Genomic DNA, 22,546 nt, shown 5'->3' on the forward strand with positions numbered 1-22,546 from the left:
CTTATTTTTTTATATTGTTGAAAAATATATTATAATCGAAATGCCCATAGAAAATTATGTTATCCATCAGCTAGTTATGAAACGATTTATTATTATTATTGTTTAATTTTTATTTGTATTTTAATTTTTATTTTTATTATTATTATTATTATTATTATTATTCTTATTATTATTATTATTATTATAATAATTATTATTATTATTATTATTATAATTATTATTATTATTATTATTATAATTATTATTATTATTATTTATTATCAGTATTAATATTCTAATTACTATTATCTTTATTCTTTCAACTATTATTTTTTTATGATTTTATACACACCAAACATTTATTTAAAATGTAGTTTACACTATTTTATCCCTGACGTTCCATCCGCAAAAATAATCCTAATTCATTACAAAACATTTGAATACTCAACTCTATCCATGCATATATTATTTTATATGCTTACACTTTATTCACCTATCTATACTTCCCGTTCATATCTACCAAACATATATCTAAGGCGCATTTATCTTACTTAACCCTCGACTATTTTGCATATTCATTAACACGTGTTTATCTACATGAATTTTAGTTATGTTTAACTTTCATTCCTTGAAGAACTGCGCCACTGTTTGCACTACTCACACACACACACGCACACACAAAGGCAAACTTTTCTCGCATTGTTAGCATAATAAACACGTAATAAAATGCGTAAGGCAAAATCGGTAAAGTCAATGTTGAAGTAGATGCAAATTTTGATTTTCAAGATGCTGGCCAAAAGGGCCACAACAACGACAGCAACAAGGAGTTGCAGTTAATGAATTTGCAGTAGTCAAACACACACACACACACACAGACACACACGCACACACATTTGATGCTTTTGCAATTGGGGAATGCATAAAATTTCTGGCTTATTGAGGCGGTCAGTGTAATTACTTGCATGACTGTAATGCCAAGATTGACATACGACTTGGCCTACGACTCGTTGGCTAAGCACCTTAAATTTTCAATTTCATTGTTTATTAAATGCCAAATTAATGCCCTCAGCACATGTGGCTGTGTGCGAGTGTGTGCATATGTGTGTGTGAGGCAGTAGTCAAAGGTGTTTTGCTTTCGCACGATTTCCGTTTGTAATTGCTTATTGTGTAAATTTCGTTCAATTTCCTGTCCGACTGAGCTCTGCATGTTTATGAGATTTCCTTAATTTTAATGCATTTGCAATTATCGCATTAATTATTATCATAGGCAACTTGTGATTAGTTCTCTTGTGTGATAATTGCATAAATTGTGTGTGATATATCAAAAATCGATACTCAACTCATTTCACATTGGCTTAAAGCTTAATTAATGGTCTTCGGCCGTATCTACTCCATGGCAAAGATATTCTCAGAGGTTAGTCCAAGAGATCTTGCCTAGCTACATTGATGTAAGAAGTGCCTCGCTCTGACGGATCGCACTGATAAACGGGTTATCGGAGTGAAAAAGCACGCTTAATTTTTGTGAAATAAAATCTAAAGAAGGCGTGGCTTGCGCGTAGCCACCTACAGCGGCGGAAACTGGTTTTGTGCCATAAACTATATGGGCGCAGTATTAGATTAATTTCAGATTCAAGCTTTGATTTATTTAACTGTAGAAATGTTTAATGTTAGGCAAAAAACATAAAGAAGCTTACGTAACTTTTATTGACTGGACCGTGCAAATCCGGATTTAGCTGAATGCATTAAGTGGAAAACCTCTTTTTTATATCTAAGCTCATTTAATCTGCAAACTGAGTTAATTCACGCAAAAATAATTAACTAAATGAGGTTTAATATTAGCTCTATATATAAGCTCTATATATATATTTACATTAGTATGAGTATTTGCATATCTCTAATATTTAACCAGTGCCCATTTTTATGGCAAGCAGCCGAAGTAATTAATTTTAATATGAAAGTCAAACATGCGCTCTAACAATTGTCATATAATTTGCCGTCTAGACAGTGGAAATTTAGTATTTTCAATTAACTGCAACGGCAACTCGACTGCCGCTCCCGCCTTGCCCAAGCTCGCGCTCACACAGAGCTAACAAAAACAATGCACACAAAAAGGCGCACAATGCAGGAGCTGGAGCTGAAGCTGGAGCTGGAGCTAGAGCTGGAGTAGGAGCTGGAGCTGGGACTCGTAACTGGATTTGCTGGGCTGCCATGTTGACAAAACACACAGCTGGATTGCATGCTAAAAAAAAGTAACAGAGAAACGTAAAAAACAAACGCATACAATGCACAGTGAAAGGGGCTCGAAATGCAACTCGGGAACGCCCTTGCAGACGCGTCTGTTGGCGAGCAGGCGTTCAGCAAAAAGCAGACGAGTTTGTTTTGGGCTCAAGGTTCGCTGCGGAACAGCTGGCTGTGTGGCAAGTCCCCTGCTGCTGCTTTTGCTGCTGCAGTCGTGCGCGTCAATGTCAGTGCACCTGACGCTGCACTTGCCACTTGCTACATGCCGCACAGCACTCAGCCTGCCAGCGAGCAGCACAGCCTCTGACAGGCTACGCACTTGCGGTTGTGTTTGGCTGGGGAAACCTCACAAGCGATTCGAGTGCCATCTTTGCTTTCCTGTATGGGGACAGTGCTTAACAAAGCGTGTGATGTTAACGGATTCGATTTCACTTTTTTCCCTCTCTCCCTTTACCCATCTCTCTCCCCCTCTCTCTTTTCTTTGAAGTCTCTGTTTTTGTACCTGCTTAATTGAAATTGCATTTACTGCGTTTGTTTGCACACAATTACAAGTTGTGAATTATAGCAGGGCATCGGAGACTCGGCTCCCTCATCATGCAAACGTACGACAAGTTGTCAGACAATTCTGCGGTTAACGTGCTTTCGTAATGCATTCAATACCCTTCTTAAAACACAAAGCGAATAACCGCTTATGGCAAATCTCTACCTAAACCTACTCAAAGTGAAAGGAGGAGATTGAATACAGTTGAAAACACGTATCATATTTAATGATTCATTATCATTAATAAAAAAATATTAATTGTATAACAAATATAATTAAATCATAATATATAATAATAGTAGTATTTTATATATTATATTATATTTTATAGTAAAGTATATGGTAAGGTAATACAAGATCTAGTAAACTTAACTCAACTTAATACCTCTTGTATATTTCTTTAACTTAACAAGACTCGTCGAAGTACTCTGTTTAAGCTTATCTCCTGTATGCTCGTAAGTTCACAGAGATTATACAAAAATCATATTTTGAATTGATCTATACCAATTAGCCTTCCTTTCGATTAACATCTTAAAACTTTTTTAACTTTTTGAGTGGCAATTCTAAGATAAAATTGATTATATTTAAGAATCATCTCTACCCACGTTAAATAAAAAAGTTTGATCATTTTATTTAAAATTAGTTAAAAAAAAATATATAAAAAAATGCTTTATTGTACAGTTTTTTAAAAATATTTACTCCAATTTTTTAAAATATTCTGAAAATGTTTTGAAAATTATTTACAACATTTTTTTCAACTTTTTGTAAATTGTTTAAAAATATTTTTTTTAAATTTATTTATAATTTTTTTGGTATTTTGTAAAATTTTATAAAAATATTTTGTAAACTTTATTATAAATATATTTTCTTTATAATTTTGTAACATAAAAGAATCTTCAAATCTGAGCAAAGATTTAAGCTATACAATAAAATAGTATTTATACAATTCTATATTAATTTAAATAATATTTATTTATTTATTTTATTATATTTATTCTCACACTCATTTCCTCTTACATACTTACAATTTAGTTTGGAAATCAATTTGCTCCGCTTAATATATATGTGTATATATTTATATATCCTATTGTCAGCTCGGAAAGTGCTCTCTAATCCATGCGCAATGTGAATGTTAAGTTTAAGCGGCTTTCGTTTATTGTAATTTTGTGATGGAAAATGTTTCGGATTTCGTTTGGCTTATAACGCCTAGGAGGGCATCCACTTGTTGTCCCTCTGGCTGACCGAGTGGCTAGCTAGTTGGCCAAGCTGTAAGCCAAGCTGTTGGCTCAACGTGTACAATTATGCCATGTGATTTATGGCGCTAGCTTTGGCCATCTCAACGCATCAAATGGCCGTGTAAAAAATGGCGCGCAAATGGCCAAAACACCGGCGGAAATCGGAGGCGCCACACAAACGGCCAATCGGCAAACGGCAATCGGCAATCCGCAATTGGCAAAAAGCGCGTTGATTGCAAATGCGAACCGAAATTGAAAAATAAACGAAGGCAAAAACTCGAAACGTTCTCGATGCCGTTAAATCACGCGCGCGGCGTCTGCAGCAGCGGCTGTGGCGCAACAAAAAACGCAACCAAAGTATGCAAAGCACGCGAACGTACTGGCAACTGCCATGCCACATGCAGCAAATGCAACCGAGTGTAGAGCTCGGCAAACTTCTCGAGAAAGGAAGGCCGCCGTTAACGTTAACGTCGCCGTTGCCACTGCCGCTGCCGTTAACGTTAACGTTAACGTCGCCGCCAGCGCCTCTGCATCCGTCTTCGCCTTCGCCACCGCCGCCATGGCCAACGACCGTGCGGCGGAGCAGAAGCTTTGCAAACGTTGCAAGTGTTTGTTGTAAGCGATATCCCGAGCCCAGACGCAGGCCGCGAGGGAGCTGCAACAGCAGCAGCGTCAGCGACGGCGTCGCAGCTGGGGAGGTTTTTTTTTGCAATTTTTTTTTTATTTCGAGGCAGCCACCACCGCCGCCAACGTGGCAGCATGTCTAAGTGCAGAATGTAGGTGAGGCAGCTGCCATTACAGCCGCATGAGTCAAAGAGAGACGGGCAACTGTCGAGCAGTGTTTACCTCGGCTTAGAGCTACGTCTGGCTGGCAGCCTCGCTGCTCGCAGCTTGCTACTCGCTGCCTGGCGTAGGCTCGACACAAAACATGAATGAGCTGTGAAGCAAATGAAGTGCTGTGCACAGTGCAACCCGCAGCGTATTTAAATATAGCTAAAAGAGGAAAAAAACAAAAAAAACTGAAGCAGAAAAATATATATATATAAAAAAACGTAAAAATGCAACGCATGCAGCGCGGCAATGACGACATCGTCTGCAACATGCAACGCGGCAGCGACGCCGACAGATGCCGCTCGCAGGCTCCCGGGCGGCATCATGTCAACGCCGCCGTCCTCATTTGTCTGTTTGTTGCAAACATTTCTGTTTTTTTTTTTTCAATTTTAATTCTCTTTTTTTGTTGCAGACAGATAGACGGATAGATGGACGGACTGCCGGACGGACAGACAGGCAGGCAGGCAGACTGGCTGGCAGTTTAGTTTTGACTTCGCCTGGCCACATTTTGTGCCTCATCATCTCTGTCGCTCAGCCGCTGGTGGCGACACATGCGAAGTGACTGCAAATAAACATCAGAGGAGTCCATATCCAGCAGCAGCAATTGTTGTTGTTGCTGATGTTGTTTCTGCTGCTGCTGTTGTTGTTGTTGTTGTTGTTGCTTTTGATATTGTTGCAATACTCAGCATTTGCAGCCAGGGTTACTTGCCATCAAACTGTGACTTACTATATGATATATTCAGTCTATATAGGGTCTTAATTTACTTATCTATTTACTGTTCAATGATAGGGATATTAAAAAAGAGAAATGTATTGAAGCAGTAATTTTATCTATATATTATATATATACATATTTTCGATATTTAATTTTAATTTTAATTTTAATTTAATTTTAATTTTAATTTTATATAATTTTTTAATTTTAATTTTAATTTTCTTTAATTTTAAAAAATCTTTAATTTCAATTTTCTTTAATTTTAATTTTAATTTTTATATTTATTTTCATTATATACATTTTATTAGTTTACATTTCTTTTATATTAAATTTTTAAAATCATATAATATTACATTTGTTTATGTTTATATTTTAAAATCCAAAAGAAATCTGATTAGCTTGCACAGCAATGCACACCCTGTTTATTTACCGACTGCACTGCTCATGGGCATTGTTTAGTGCATGTGACCGAAAATAAAAATACAAAAATTAATCAAAGGAAAATTATAAAACAAAGCCAATGAGGACGACTCCGAGGGTAAGTCAAGAGCTGGCGACGGGCATTGCATACTCAGCGGCGCTGCAGCAGACATATGCAAATCTCGACATTTATGTATGTATGTGTGTGTGCGGGTATAGTAAGAGTGCAGACGCAGTTGAGACAGAACAGGGACACACCAACAAACACACACTCATGCACACACGCGAATCTGGAATGCGTTGACAAAGCTGTTTGCGCTGCAACTGGAGCGCAAGCATATCAAATGCGAGTGTGCATGTCTGTGCATGTCTGCGCTTGTCTGTGCATGTCTGTGCATGTGTGCATGCATATTTGTGCTTTTATCGGACTTGTTTTGATAGTTGACTCGATTCTAAGCCTATTAAGGCGCCTGAGTCGCTCAACAATTGAGCGGCTTAGCACTGAGCGGGTTTCCAAGTCCCGTCGTGCATGATAGCCAGCAACAGAGTTAAGCTCTGGACAGGCATTAACTTCTCGTCACCCATCTCTCTCTATCTCTCTGTCTCTCTTTCTTTTAGTCTGCCCCTTACTCTGCCCTGCAACTGCTGCTGCTGCTGCTGCTGTTAATAATTAAGACTGCAACGCGCTCGTTAGGCACATCCTTCTATGTAGCTCTCTCACACTCTATCTTTATCTTTATCTATATCTATGGGACTATCGCTTGCTCCCTCTCACACTTTCTCTATCTATTTCGCTCTTTTTGCCTCTGTCTCCGCCGCGCTGCTCTGCCCGTCGCGCCGGCAATTTTCTCAAGAAGCCGCACTTAAATGGCTTCCTGTGCGGGCGCAAACAAAAGCTGACTGCCTGCCAGTCACACACATGTGTCGACCCAAGTGTCTCTGTGTGTGTGTGGGTGTATTTGTCTCCGATGGCAACAAAAAAATATGGCAGCAGCAACAAAAATCTCTGACTGCAACTCGAGTGGCGTCGCCTGGTGGTTGATTTTGTTGTTGTTTTTGTTATTTTCTCTGCTCCGCTGCAAATGGAAATAAAAAAAAATAAGAGTTGCAATTTAGTCTTGTTATTGTTGTTGTTGCTCCTGCTGCTGCTGCTGCTGAGCGCAACACATGCGCCATTATGCAATTGATTTTCTTGCTTTTTTTGCAGCGTTTTTTGCATTGTTGTAGGCGAAGCTGCTTAAAGCAGTTTTTCTGTTTCCTTTTTTTTCGCTGGATTACGGAGTTCAGCTGGGTGGCAAAGGGTCATTCAACCCAGTTGGCAAGCGGCTAACCAATTTGCAAGGCAGGCCAGTTACGCCGTGGGCTCAGGTGTGCCTAATTAGGCGCCGCAACTAAAGCAAAGCTACTGAAAGCCCAGCAAAGCCAGCGAGGTGTCTAAAGTGACGCTTCATGTGGAAAATGGCTAAAACAAACTGCACGTCCCTTCGTCTGATGGAACACACACATGCACAGCCGTATTTGTCAGTGCAACTGCAAACTGCATTTCTATAGCGACCCCATCACGTGCGCTATCTCGTTCGGCGTTGCATGCAATGCGGCGCCGCGCAGCACGACGCAATTCAACTCGACTTTTAACCCTGAATGCACGTTATGAATGCAACGCTGTCGTGGCACAGACAACGCACAGACGCACTCACACCCTCACAAATCTAGCACGCCCCCAGTCAAGCCTGCGGGCTCACGCTGAGCCCAGTCAAGTCAGCTCAAGTCAAGGCACATTGCGTATACGCAGCATCGGCCACTTGCATTATTAAGCGCTACTCCAGCGCTCTGATAAGCCGTCGCGAGTGCGTGTGGCTGTCTGCGTGAGTAAGTCTCTTTCATTTGCCTTGCATTTTCATTGTGAATGTCAAGTGTTGGCAGTTGCCTTGCGCTTTGTTAGCCGCCCGAGCCACTGCACGTGCGTAGTTCTGCCCCCGGCATAGACTTTTGCCTCCTCAAGTGGCATTCAAATGCCGCGCCTTTGATTTTACATTAACATATTGCGCAACGTCTGCCAGGCAATTGACTGCGTTTGCAGCACACGACGAAAGCTTCAGTCAACTACCCGAAACTCTGATCAATACCGGTTATGGAGCCGCACGTTAACATAAAGTGACATACATTGAATGTTATATATTCATAATTTCACTTATCGCTCTATGAATCATCGATGATTTTTTGTCTCAGTCAAGGCAAACAAAGCGATCATAATGTCTGCTTTATAACCCAGGTAGGCTTACCTCTTAGCACATTACATAGAGATTCTTTTTGCCAATTGATAATCGTGTTAAATAATTGGTCAAACAATCAAAGGCCATTCGAAACCTGTTCCATTATGCCGCCTGAATGGAAAATTAAATAGCAGCGACAAAAATTAATCAAGAAATGAATAAAAATCAGATCTTTTGTGAGGCCATTCACCTGTGCAGCCAAGACAACAACTAAGACAAATTTACTGTTTTCTGAAATAGCTTCTTAAAATCAATTTAAAATTGTTAATAAAATGCAAGTATTGATTTATGCTCAAAAAACTTTTAAATTTATTTAGTTCCGTAATTGATTTTACCAAAAATTAGCTTTTTATATTTTTACTTATTATAAATTTTGTTTTCAATTTTTAATAATTTTTTCAGTTGATTTTTTTTAGTTTTTTCATAATTTGTTAGTATTAATAATTTATTTAAAAATGCAAATTTTCGAGTACAAAGTTTTCTAGACTTGATTTTTGATTAAACATCATTTTAAAAATGCGTGAGCTAATGAGTGGTGATAGTCGCAGCACTAACTTTGAAATATATTGATCAAATACAATCTGTCTATCAACTTTGACAACTACCCTCTAATAAATGGCATTAACTGAATTAGCACCTGTTAGAAGCAGCTATAAATCTACGCTTTTATATCAATTCATGACAATCTCCTCAAATATCAACTCTTATTATGTTGGCTAAGACAGTTTCTGCAGATTTGCAATGAATCAATCATTCGCATTTGCCAAATACCCGAAGTTAAGATATAAGTGCCAAAGCTAACACATCTGCATATCGCATCACTTCATATATCTTTTATGTCAGACGAAATCAAAGTTCGGTCGAAAGAAAAGAGAAATCAAGCCTAATTCGTCAACTTGAAACAGACTTTATGGTTGCAACGACCTTTACCATGGCCCATAAATAGGCCTCAAATGTAGAATAGTATCAAATGCGAGATTTGAGAAATAAATTTTGGATTCCAGCTTCAAGTCGGCTGACCAAATATAAATCAACTCTGCATTTGAATCGAATTAAACTTTATTGTTTACCAATTTACACAACCTCCGCAGATGAAACCTGAAACAAAAACACAAACCATAAATCTCATACAAAATTAATGCAAATTTATTTATAAACCAATAACAACAACAACAACGACAATCACATCAACAACGCGAGCTATGATTACGCCCGGCGGAATCGCACTTTTACTTTTGACGAGATCAACATGATCTTTCTAGCCATAAAGTCAATACGCAGAAATGTACAATAATGTGGCATGGGTGAGTTGGTAACTTAAAAGTGGTTAAGTGCGGAAAGACAATGAATAACATAAATAATAAACAAACTAGAAAAGAGTGAATTTGAGGCAGCAAAGCGAACAATGAATACGCTTTGTCTGCGCGCTTTTGGGGGATATATAAAAATATGAATGAAACAAGCTGCGCTTGAATTGGCTTTAAGAGAAGAAGAGGTTTGAAAACCAGAAATACTTTAGATAAAAAACAATTCAATTAGCGAAATATAAAAAGAGCTAAAGAGAAAGAGGGAAAGACAAAGAATGAGAGATGGAGAGTAAGAGGGAGGAAGTGAGCCATTGAAAAGACATTATATGCTTAGAAAATTAAAAATTTGGTCAATATATCTTCATCCAAGCCCTTACTAAACTTGCTATATGCTGAGCGGCTTTAGCTGAGAGTCTTAACTGCATACAATCACATAAATAAACACATCACAATAGTTGATAATATAGAAATACATTTATCACTATATATTCCCATCAATACCTTGCACAACATGTGAATTAACCTCAGTACCCTCTAAAAGCGTATCCAAACGAGCGGAAAGCATTTTCACGGCCTCACGGAATGATTTCTTCGCATGGGCCAACGTAAAAGTTGGCTCCTTAACTATGACAAAACCGAAACATAAGTGATAGCCAAATTATACCACAAGCAAGCGAACGTTGAAGTGGCGAGCGCCGATAGCAAATGCAGGCATATAAATAAATCCACATATATATATATATATACATATATATATGTACGGAAAGAGAGAAAGAGGTAGAGCTGCAGAGAGAAAGAGAGAGAGAGACAAAAACAAATTATGAAATTTAAATGTGGTACAACAAATCCAAAGGCAAGCGGTGCCACAATTACAACTCAATGGGCAAAACAAGTTTTGCTGCCACTGCCTCGGCTCTGGGTTGACTCTTCTTTCGAAGAAGTCAAACAGTGTGATCTGCGCAGCATCTGTCTCAATCATTTGCCAGACGGCGAGGCGTGCACAACACAAACCACAAGCAGTTCCATAATTTCCAAATCAATAACTCACTCTCTACGCTTAGATGGCCCACATGATGCTGCTGGTCTTGGCGGTAAGCAGCATACGGGCTAATTAGCCATCAACGCCACATCAATATTAATATATTTTGAAACAAATTATTTTAGTTGGCGCTATTGAGCTGCGCCGAGTCACAAGTCAGTTATAACTATCCGCAACCGCAAATACCATTCCACCTGACTCCACGGACTCCAGCTGTGGGCCAGTCGGCGACCAAGTTCGTAGTGCAAACACTTGGACAACATGGACGCACCTATGAGCTGCAAGCGCATAGGGCGCCAGCGGTCTATGTGGCACATGAAACGTTCGCGGTGCCGGCTCATCAGCAGCAGCAGCAGCAGCAGCGAACCACATATCAACAGCAGCAACTGCAGCAGCCGCGGCAGCAATATCAGCATCAGCAATTGGTCAGTTCGCCGTACAATCCGCTGCTGGTCAACCGCCAGCCTGCGTTAGTGGGCCTCATAGCACCACCGCCTGCCCCAATCCAGCCCAACAAGTACTATCAAGCACAGCAACCAGCTGCCAGCTACTACAGACAGCCGCAGGCCTTGACAATTACCACAGCTCAGGTGCAGCCAGTGGTCACTTATGGTGCACCACAGCAGCAACCGAAGCTGGACAACAATCCACTGCCCTATGCTGTTATCACACTGCCTAATGGCCAGCGTCAGCTGGATGGTGGTCATGGCTCTGGGCCAGTCCCAAGGGCGGCCGGAGAGCCAACGGTAGCACCACGCATTGGCGACTATAACGCTCAGTCGCAGAGCGCCATGTTGGACAACTACGACTACAAGCAGTCGGTGCCAGGTGATTCGCGCGGCTATCGGCGCATCGTGAGCAACTGTCAGCCAAACGGCCAATGCCAACAGCTGCAGCTGAATCCCGGCCAGATCGATGCCAATCATTTCGAGGTCCTAAATTCGGCTCGTGCAAAAACGCTGCCGGCAAAAAGCGAAGACCGCAAGGAAATCTACGTGACGCCGGGCGCCGAGATAAATGCCGAGGGTCAGCTGCGACCGCGTGACAGACGCCTCAATCTACATATACAAGAGCAGCTGGCCAGGTATCCCTATAATTAAGCCACATCACAAAATCTAAAAGATTCCATAGAATAATTATAGAGGAAAATTTTATAAATTTTGTTTACATTCTGTAAAATTGTTTTTTAGTTCGCCATTAAAATTCTCGTAATCCTCAATATTTCTACGGGCAGTTGTTGTCTCCACTTACTTATTTAAGCCTTAAGAAGTTCGAGAATTGGAGCAAATATTTAAAATTAACTGTTTTGCTTGCAAAGTCTAAATTAATGTTATATTTGTATTGAAACCTGTGCAGCTTTCTTGCCAAACATTTCATGGAATGTTTCGATATTGAAACGCATTTCAAAGCACACATAAGCCAAAGGCACCATTTACAGGAGCTATTAAAGGCTTGCAAAACAAAGCGCTACGATGATGGACTGCAGCTGACTATCTTATGAGAAACTGACTGCTACAGAGAATTCTTTAGGCAACAGAACTCCATATATACCGTGGATTGACTAGCAGCACTTTTAACACAGCTCGCATCTCACACAACAATAGACAAAAGTGTACCGAAGAAAAATCCGGGGGCAAGATGTCTACGCTGGCTCACAGGCCCACAAAATGTTTATGACTTAAGGCTACAAAAACTGCAACAAATTGAAATCACAATTAAGTAAAAATATTTAAAGCCAGCGCTACCGACAGCCTAATATTTATTCACGGTCTAAGCGCTGCCAGCTTCCAAATCTGGTAAGATTTGGATTATGATTTATTTCCGTCTTGCCACGCCCTTAAGAAGCTTATTAATATTATCTTTTAATGAATCAATAGAGTAAAAAGTGTGGAAGACAAGATTAAGCTGTTAGCCATGACCCCAATATATCCACTATATCTTTTGATCTTGGCTTATCACCGCAAGCACATTTTTCAAATTTCAAGCAGGTTTCTATCACGTTAGCTAATAACGTTTCTGCCATGCCAGATATAGTATTTTCCGATCCAAGTCTCTAGCTACATTATAAGCTATCGTTTGAGTTCTTATGGTCAGACGGACGGACAGCAAAACGGACAAAACCAACATACTATTTCACTCAGTTAATGAGCACACAGGAGCTTTTAAGACGTCCAGCCTAAAAGTATGCTATAAATTTTGATTGGATTCTTGGCAGCATTGCTGCTCAACATATCATAGCTATGTATACAAACATTTAAAAACTAAGCTTGAAACATGCTTGGGAGTTACTTTACTCAATAGGGAACAATAAACCTAAAAGGCAAATAAATCACAAGGAAGCTGTCATAAGTCTTGCAGTAACTATAATGTGGTGTGCATAACTCAGACCAGGGTAAACAGCCTCAATTACCAATATTCAAACGGAAAATTCAGATTTGATTTCTATTTGAATTTCAGTAGCTGCTCCAAATTATTCGGCTACTCAATCGAGCTCGATATCGAACCGCAACCATAAAAGGCAATTTGAAATGTTTTTAGCTAGCAAGAAAATCAAACAAAAAAGAATTCTTCATTTCGCCTTAATTGGGAAATATTCGATATCAAATTACTGTAAAATCCCCAAACAAATGGAGACCTGCTCCCAAACACAGCGTCGAACTCTTGTTGAGTCATTGGCTTAGCATTCGAGTGAGACATGCCAAGAAATAGCTTCATCTGTTGTGTTGTTATTTTATTTTATCTTTTAGGTAGTTACTAAATAGAAACACGTTTCAAGCCCTGACGTCACAATGTGTGTATGAAAAGCACGCCAACAGCTGCTGGGCGATTCATCACCATTGCAGACGGTCGACTGTCCGGGTCCAGAGGAAATGTCACAAGCTGTGCAGCGTCGAGGCGCCACAAGAGCTGCATAAGTAAACAAGGTGTCAAGAGAGGCGCTTATGATGAAGCTTCTGTCCCGACAGCACTCTCTAAGGGCCCGCAGCGTAGAGACTCGGATGCTGTGCAAAAGATCGCACACAAGTCAAAAAGAAAAGAGTAAAATAGTCTCTCCATAATCAAAATCAACTGCTAATGACTCGTGCAATTAAACAAATTAGGCAACTAATAATTATTGTAGCCAGACAAATTTGCTAAAAATAAAAAAGAAGATGAAGAGGAGGAGGAGGAGAGACAACATATTAAGCAAAAGTATTGCGACAGTCACAAAAGCTTTTAAAAGTAATAAAACCACATTCCAAATACATTTTTTTAAATGCAATTTACAAATAAATAAATAATTTATTCAGTGCTTAAACAGAAGTAAACAATAAACAAAAACAAATACGGGAATAACTAGAAAGTTGGGCAAACATTTAGAAATCGTTATAGTACTTTTTGCTATCGCCCGGATTGACGCTGTAGAGATCGTAATCGAACTGATCCCATTCGGCATAGTCGGGGCCTCGTGGCTTTGTGCTGCCCTTCTTCAGCTTCTGCAGGGCCTTCTTCTCCCGGGCGATGTCAACCGGATACAGCTGCTGGCGTATGCGCTGCTCGTCGACATTGATTGGCGTGGGCCCACGCACTGGCGTGCTGCTGGTCAGGAACTGGGACTCATCCATGCCCAGGTCGGCGCCCGGACTCATCTCGGCATCGTAGAAGTTGGCAAAGTTCTGCAGCTGCATCGACTCCGCTGGATGGTGATCATAGTAATCGGGCATAATCAAGTTGTAGTTGTCCGTCAGGGTCATGGGAGGCTGGGGCTTGGATGCGTAGGCCAAGATGGTCTCACTGCCTGCGCTGCTGAGGTCAAAGTTCTTCTTATGCGAGTTTTTACTGTAGCGCGGCCGAGCCTGACTTGTGGTAAGCAGCACAGCAAGACAGCAGCTCAGCAGCTAAGTTTAAAAGATATATATAAATATAGATCGTATGCAGTTCAGATATCGTTAATGATTACCATGTTTCGAACACTTTTGTCGCACATTTCCGTTGGATGCTGGATTTTTGAACTCGATTTTCTCTGATAAATTTTATTTAAATGAAATCGTTGAAATCAACTTTCTAATTATGTTTTTACGTATATATTAAATATAAATAAACAAACTGAAATTTCTTTCTGACTAAACTCAAGTCAACTTAAGGCGAGCTACGCTTTAATCGAGCTCTTAAACACGTCTAATGTTCTGAGGCTGTGAGTTTTTATATTTAAGGCGCGCATCAAGTTCAAGTGGAAAGAAAAAATCATTTCACTGCTGCGTCTTTTATTTTTGTTTCTTTCTGCTACACTGTACATGCAGTGCAAGTGGGTATATTGCTTGGGCGAAATTTCTGGCAAAATATATTTTTTTTTTAAATGTTAAGGAAAGCCATTCCATACAGATATAAGATATATTCTTCTAATAAATTCTAATAATTCTAGTAAGTAGTTTGAAATACAAACTGCTATATAAACAGGGTATAGAGTTATCTTAAGACAAGCTGCCAATGTACCGCAAATAAGTAAAATATATATTCATAATCTCACTCAAAAATCTATATATTACAAAATTGCAAAATTGGAAAATTGTAAATAACTCTGAAAAGAAAAAATAAATAAATCAAAAGAATGCTTTTATGTTCAAATCTTTTATCAGTTCTTCATTCAAATGAACAAACAGAGTATTGTGCAGTCGTGAGCATGCAAATCAAATGTTCTTAATCATTTTGTTGTTTGTTTTGGGTAAATCCGGTTCGCAAGCTCCGATTTCAAACTGTGTGACGACCATTTCAGCTGCCGGTTGCTGCTGCTGCTGCTGCTGCTGCCTTTGACTGACAATCGGAGTGACTGACACACGCAGCAGACGTCAGGGCAGGTCAGGCAGCAGCTGGAGCCCAGATGATTCGCGCGACAAGTCGCGTCATGCATCATGTTGCACGTCAAAAGTTCAAAAGAGAAATGCAACAAAGGCAGCAACAAATCAAGGTGTTGGCCCACTGTGGCACACATTTGCATTTGATTGTGCTTTACAAGCTAACACAAAATAATAAAACACCTTTGTTTAACTGTCTTCAATTACTTTATTGACTAATTAATACGCACAAATTAAATGAAAATGAATAAAATTATTAATTGCACTCGCTTTGTACCACTGAACTTTAATGAAGTTTAAGCACTTGATTCACACACACACACACGCACACTCTTGCAGCTTACAAATTGGCATATCAATCAAAAGGTTTTACACTGTGAAATTTTAATTCTGATATTTAATTACGAATGAGCAGCTCGCTGTGCATTGCCTTTAGACTGTTTGTCGCTTGCAATACATATATACAATATATATATATACAATATATATATATATATATATATATATATAACACGTTTTCATAAACCGACTTAAATACGAATAAACTAGCACAGATTTACAGATTATTTGGCACAATAAAATTTGTTTAAAGACAAGTAATAAGATTTTAATTAAATGATAAAGAATACATTGAGTGAAAGAACTTTCCTAAAGCCATTTCGGTGATTTCAATTGAAGAAGAAATGAAATAAGTAAAAAATACCATGAGAAAGCAACAATTACACTTTGAAGAAACGTTTCTTGAATATAGAAGCAGTTTTTATGAAAGAACTGAGCATGAGAAATAGGGAAAACCCCAACAAACAAATTTCAAAATTTCTTTAAGATATATTGTTTTTAAGAGTTAAGTAGCAGCAAAACTGAAAGAGTTACTATTAACTTAAAACCCAAACTGAAATATTTCATAAAGATCGATTGACTTTGACGAATTTAATTGAACTTAAAGAAGTTGATAAATTTATAGATTTATAGCTTGATTTATGGCAGAAGAACATTAGGAAGCATCGCAAATATTCTATAATAAAAATGATTAATTTGTTGTAAGCACATTCCCATGCTCAACTCTTGTCTTCCGTGTAAAAAGTGACATAAAATATATATAAATAAATGAATTAGCTTCAGTTGACTGTCAATCAAAGCCGCTTTCCATTAATTAATGTGAGTTGAGTTTGAGCCTGTTTTTTATTGTTGTTGCTGGAAAAATCTCAAGCGAACGCCTCCAGCGGCGATGGCTTTATTGGCATTCGAGCAGCTCACGAAAATAATGAATTCCACAAATAATTTGAGCGTCAAGCTCTGAGGTTTATTTTGCACTTACATTATTCACGTATTTGTTTAATTTTAGTATTTTTATTTTGCTTTTTTTTGTATTTGTGTAAATTGTACTTTACGTTGTATGTAAATTTTTCTCTTCTTTTTTGTTTTCTTTCGGTTGCTGCGTTTGAGATCAAAGACATGTTTTTGGAAGCTGAGCAGCCGCGAGTGAAAAAAATATGTAAAAATATTTTGCTGGGAATTTACGCCTGAACAAAATACGCCGGACAGCCGAACAGAATACAGAAAACAAACAAAAAAATTGTACAAAAACAATGCAGCAAAACAAACAAGTATTTTGAGTTTTTAATCTGTTGCTTCTTTTTGCTTTCATTTGGCAATAACAAAATTTCAATTATTTGAAGAGAATTTGGGCATTTGATGGCGGGCCCCATTGACGTCTGGCTAGAACTATTTGCTCAGCTTAGCTCAGGGCCAAAGCCTCAAAGCAACGTGCCTCGAAACTCGACCACAACATTACATCGACTTGCCAGACGCATCAACGCCCAGCTGCAAGTTGGCCTGCGGTGCGCCTTGGTCTGCACCTAAAGCTGAGCCAAAACCTCAACCCAAAGGGGACACAGAGAGCGGGGGAGGGAGACACAGAGAGAAAGCAAGAGAGAGAGAGAGAGAGAGCATACACGTGCATCATTACCCATTCAGAGCAAATGCAAATCGAATTAGATTTAATATGCATTTTAACCACAACAAACTGTGCATATAATGTGTGTTCCACTCCGCCCCGATTTAATCGCAGAAACTTAGGAGCTAAGCAGTTAAGGAGCCAAGTGTCTTTGGCTAAAAACCTCAAAGTTTTCATTGAATTGCATTTAAATTTCAAAGCTCTTCAATTGCATTTCATAATTTAATTGCATTTTAATTCAACTTATTTAGCTTACATTTTGCCTAATGACTAAAATGAGAATAAGCTATTAAGTTAGCTATCAATATAAATTAATAAGTTAAGCTCTTTGGCTTTCATGTCTACAGGAAAAGTGAAAATAAAGTGCGCAGAGTGCAGATTGAGACTCTTGTAGAGAATCAACAAGAGTTTTATATTTTCTAAGCTTGATATCGGACTTGACAAATTGTGCAATATCATATCATATCATAACGTGCAGGAGCAATCTAGATCTCAGATTGATGTTAGTCATAATAAATCAAACAGTTCTTATAGATTCTTCCTAACACAATAAAATGATGGCACAGTTGAATAAGTCTTCCATCAAATTCAGAGATTCAATATAATTAAAATGTAAGAAAGTAATCTTGAAAAGCTGATAACTTACCTATAATTGTGACTTTTTTCTATAGCAACTATAAGATATAGTTGAAGTATGCTTGAGAGACTCATACTTGTATGAGGCTTATGTTGCACTGATTATCATCTTTTATTTAGAATTCTCATGTGTTATTTATATATATTATATATTAATTTATCTCTCATGCCATGTTCCTAGACTCGATGGATTGACGTTGTAAATGCCTCAACACCCTCTCATATTCCGCATAAAGACATCAGAAATTAGCCGTCTATAGCATATTCATGCTTGAACAGATATAATATATAAGGTCACAGCTATTTGATTCGCAGTACGAAATAGCAATCGAACTATAGATAATAAACCAAACACTGCAAAACTAGTTTGCATAGCAATAAGCAGAAAAGTTATGTTGACTTAAAATTAAACTATAAATATTAATAATAATTATAATACACAATATAGAAATAATAATAAATAATACGTAATATACTTCATATATACGTGTGCGAGTCTTTATAGTATTTATTATTAAAGAGCACAGCTTCCCCATTTGATATTTTAAATGAAATAACATGGGAAGGTCGGACGCCATCGACTGGCATATCACATATAAGAATTTCCAAAATTGTCAAAGTATTTTCAGCTTTAGTCTATTCATTTTGATGGACATTTATAGGTTTTTACAGAACTGTATTTTATATGCAATTGCAGAATATAAGAACTCATTTGCCTATGGCATAGAGCTCAGATATGCCAGAAAACTGAGCCATAAAAACCAAGATGTGAGCTCAAGAAGCAACGTATATACAAAATGAGAGTTTCGTTGGAATTAATGAAGGGCAATCTGGACTTAAAAATGAAAGCGATTTATACTGGAGATTTATGAAGCATGAAATGGTTGCCTTGTGCGCTTTTGTGCTGCTCTTGCAACAGCTTGCTGACCCAATTAACAGCATCTTCCATTGACAATTTTAAGCTCTTGCAATTATAAAGAACACTCGCAACACACACACACTCACACACACACACACACACACTGCCAGCCAATGCATAATATGGGTCATTAGCTTTGAGTGCGTTGCATGTGCAGCACTTGCCACGCCCACTTAATTGCCATTAATTACATTTATTTCATCGATGACTGCAAGCCGCCAAGAGCTGAGGTAAGAGCTTCATTGAAGCATAATTAACTGTAAGTTTTCACAGCGACTTGCAACATTCGGTTGCACGTTGCCACGCAGCTGACAGCAGCAGCTGAAAAACAAAGCTACTCGGAGTAAATACCGAGTTCGATAATAATACAGACTGGACAGCTAATCGGATAATGATTAAGCAAATGCATAATATCTCTCTCTGTCTCTCTCACTCTCTCTGTATGTGTGTGCGCGTGTGTGTGTGTGTGATGTGAGACCGCCCGTTGACAGCGTTAAATCAGCACGTGTTTTGAGTCAAAGGCGAACGCGTACATGGCTCATTAATCACATATCCAATTACGAGTACATTATTCCAATTCCATACTTACGCGCGCACATAAGACAGCTGCAAAGTAGGCGGCGGCGAGGGCGGAGGCGGAGCTTGGCCTGTGGGGGATGTAGCATACTCCTTTCTACTTTGAGGCGGGTTTGTTCATTAGAGACAGCGCGCTTTAAGGCCATGCGATTTCACTGTTTACCCGCGCGCTAATTGTAAATGGCAATCAGGGCGGCGCCCTGATCCGCTCCAGAACAAGACAAAGCCAACTGTCGAGTCGAGTCGAGTCGAGTCGCGTTGCGTCGACTCGAGCGGAGTCGAGTGGCGTTGTCTATAGTCGCTGCCTGATTGCGCCAATTGGCAAGCTCCCGGGCACGCACGACTGACTCATACAAACTTGAAACTAAACAAGTAAGCGTGCTCTAGGCGGGCGTGCATGACTACGAGATACCCTGAACAACACTTCCAGCCGCTGTTCCAACTCTACGACACTCCCTGCTAATGAACTTAACTATATATATGACTGAAAAAAAAGGTCTTTGGTGTGCCTTTGAGTTATGCTTAGAAAACCAAGTCCAGATGACGGCATAAGCCGCACTTCATATTTTTTTGGGAATAACATACATTTGACTAAAATCCATATACCCTCTTTACTCATGTTCAATCAGTATAACAAGAGAAGTGCTCGCATCTCAGCGCAAAGGCAGTCAACCAGGCGGAGGCGGCGTAGGGGGGCGGGCGAGTCGTGGCAGCTGGTAACGCACAAAGATAGGCAAGGACTGAGCTGATGTTACGAAACGGTTAATTTAGACGGCAATGACAACTGCAACAACAAAAGCAACAACTGACACAACAACATGAACAACAACAAACGATTCCAGCTCGAAAGCTGTCAGCACAAACGGAGGCAGCTTCGCCATTTGCATAGGGGCGTGTGTGGGTCCAGGATCTGCAATTGAAATTGTCAATCGGGTATGGGGTTAGAGTCTGGGCTGATAGAGCGCTAGGGTTAAGAGCTGCCTGTAGCTGGTTGCCGCTTTATAGCTGGCCTTTGCAACTGTGTTGCCGTATAAAACATTTTTTACTGTTTGCACTTGGAGCTGCTGGCAAATGCTTAGAATTTAATTAGCCACGCCATCCGATTATGGTCCATTCCAGGCAGCGAGCATGAAATTACATTTACCTCTTGGCCAAATTTAACGCAATAATATATAGGCTATATATATATATATGTGTGTATATAGATATGTATATGCGTGGCATGACATGACACAGCTTTTAGTAGCCTAGCTCGAGGGCGAGTGCAAAGGGTAACAACACTTAAGTTGATTATGCCAGGTTTTTCGACATGTTGAATTAAATATTAAATTCCTGTTTTAGTTCTAATTCAAATGTGTACTTTTATATATTTTCTTGTAAGCTTTAATTTGAATTTTTATGTTGAATATATATATTTATATATGTTTATCTATATCTTGTTAAATTTCAATTATCTATGTCTCTATATATTTCCTCTAGCCACATGCCATATGAATGGGATCTTGTTATATATGTATATATATGTAAATAGATAGATAGTTACAATACGTAAGAGTAATTTTTAATAGAAATGCCCAACTTTAAAATACCCTGAACTGCAACAATGACAAACAAATTCTATGTATATGATATGATCTTAAAAGTGGCGTATCCTATCTTTAGCATAGTATGCCTTAGAAGAATCTATAAAATGAATTTAGTTTGCAAATGTTACTCAAACAACTGTGCTTTGCTCTTAAATATGTCTAGGAATGCAAAAGTTATTGATTAAGAGAAGAACTACGCGTTCTTCACAAAGAGATCGATGATTCATTTAGGTGGATCTACAGAGAAACGCTAAATCCAGTCATCTGTTGCTTCTGATCACAAATATCTGAACTTTGTAGAATCAGTTATCTTTTACTATAACAAAAGCAGAATGCTATAAATATTCATTGACAATGGGGTCAGTGTCTAAAATCTCATTCTTTTACCTTGACTTGTTTGTTTGCTTGAAACATACATCCATTCTATATATGTTAGACACTACACTACAGTAGCACCTTTACACTGTATAAGATTTGCTAGATAGATAGATGATAATAGAATATATTTGAGCTGATGATGGCACGAGTAGCAACGAGTTCTCTTCATATATAAAATAAGCATAATAACATATATTAAGAATTTATTATATATAAAAGAGTTTTTATGGCTTGTTTATAGGGAAAACGATAAGAGAGTTTATGGCCCTAGCTGAGCCGCAGTGACTCACGGCCAATTCGAATTAACAATTCAAATCACTCACATAATTTATAGATACTAATAAAATAATTCTTAGCAAGATATAAGCCCAATATATATATCTGTATTGATGTTGACAAACTCAATGTAGCCTATCTTAGCATGTTATACGCCCAGAATATAACTGTATTGGGTATATATCTTGATAAGAAGAATCGTGTTGCCACCTGTCCTTCTGATATCGTCGTCGACTAGGTTTTAGTCATTGTTGTTGCTCTGCGGTGAATGGGACTGCGATTTCGCTTAGCGTTGACATAAAACAATGGGCAACACTTCAGCACTTTCATTTTTCAGTTGAAACACTCGCAAACACACTCCCACTCACACACACACACACACACGTATATAGTACAACGCGCACTTTTAGAAGATTTTTTATTTATTATTTTCATGTTGACAGCTCAACACACACAGCGAGAGAAGCTGTGGCAAACAATTTGCAACGTCGCACTCAACATGAAGTGTTGCGGTTTTTACTTCTTTTTCGTGGCATGTTTTGTATTTTTAGAAATTGTTTTTAGTTGCATGAGTTGCTTTTGTGTTTGAAACAAATATGGCAACGGCAGCAGCAGCTGCCGCAATTGGAGTCAACTGGACGCTGCAGACGTAGGCGTGGCTGGCGTTGATGACAGACAAGACACATATTGTGAAAACTTTTCAAGCATGCATACACATACACACATACACACACACATACATACACACACATATGCCACAGCTGCTGTATGCAATTAAATAACACACACTCACTCTGTCTCTCTCTCT

General features: G+C 38.8%; 2 protein-coding genes across 2 annotated transcripts; one reads left to right on the forward strand and one right to left on the reverse strand.

Moving 5' to 3' along the window:
• The first annotated feature begins 10,600 nt into the window (after positions 1 to 10,600).
• On the forward strand, positions 10,601 to 11,678 carry LOC111597879. Its single transcript, XM_023312804.2, has 3 exons — positions 10,601 to 10,630; positions 10,704 to 10,907; positions 11,088 to 11,678. The coding sequence occupies exons 1-3, from the start codon at positions 10,601 to 10,603 to the stop codon at positions 11,676 to 11,678; spliced, it is 825 nt and encodes a 274-aa protein (XP_023168572.2).
• A 2,255-nt stretch (positions 11,679 to 13,933) lies between these two features.
• On the reverse strand, positions 13,934 to 14,636 carry LOC111597869. Its single transcript, XM_023312794.2, has 2 exons — positions 14,519 to 14,636; positions 13,934 to 14,456 (listed from the first exon to the last, which is right to left on the reverse strand). The coding sequence occupies exons 1-2, from the start codon at positions 14,543 to 14,545 to the stop codon at positions 13,935 to 13,937; spliced, it is 549 nt and encodes a 182-aa protein (XP_023168562.1). The 5' UTR covers positions 14,546 to 14,636; the 3' UTR covers position 13,934.
• Positions 14,637 to 22,546: the final 7,910 nt, after the last annotated feature.

The sequence above is a fragment of the Drosophila hydei genome, unplaced genomic scaffold (genome assembly GCF_003285905.1).
Source record: "Drosophila hydei strain 15085-1641.00,03,60 unplaced genomic scaffold, DhydRS2 tig00008119-arrow-pilon, whole genome shotgun sequence".
NCBI classification, from domain to species: Eukaryota; Metazoa; Arthropoda; class Insecta; order Diptera; family Drosophilidae; genus Drosophila; species Drosophila hydei.

Bases quoted from the DNA above. Each gene is read 5' to 3' on its own strand.
- LOC111597879 (XM_023312804.2), top strand. From the start codon at position 10,601: ATGGCCCACATGATGCTGCTGGTCTTGGCG. The intron at 10,631-10,703 runs GTAAGCAGCATA...AAATTATTTTAG, and splicing joins TGATGCTGCTGGTCTTGGCG to TTGGCGCTATTGAGCTGCGC. The intron at 10,908-11,087 runs GTGCCGGCTCAT...GCCCCAATCCAG, and splicing joins TGGCACATGAAACGTTCGCG to CCCAACAAGTACTATCAAGC.
- LOC111597869 (XM_023312794.2), bottom strand. From the start codon at position 14,545: ATGTGCGACAAAAGTGTTCGAAACATG. The intron at 14,457-14,518 runs GTAATCATTAAC...TTTTAAACTTAG, and splicing joins ACAAAAGTGTTCGAAACATG to CTGCTGAGCTGCTGTCTTGC.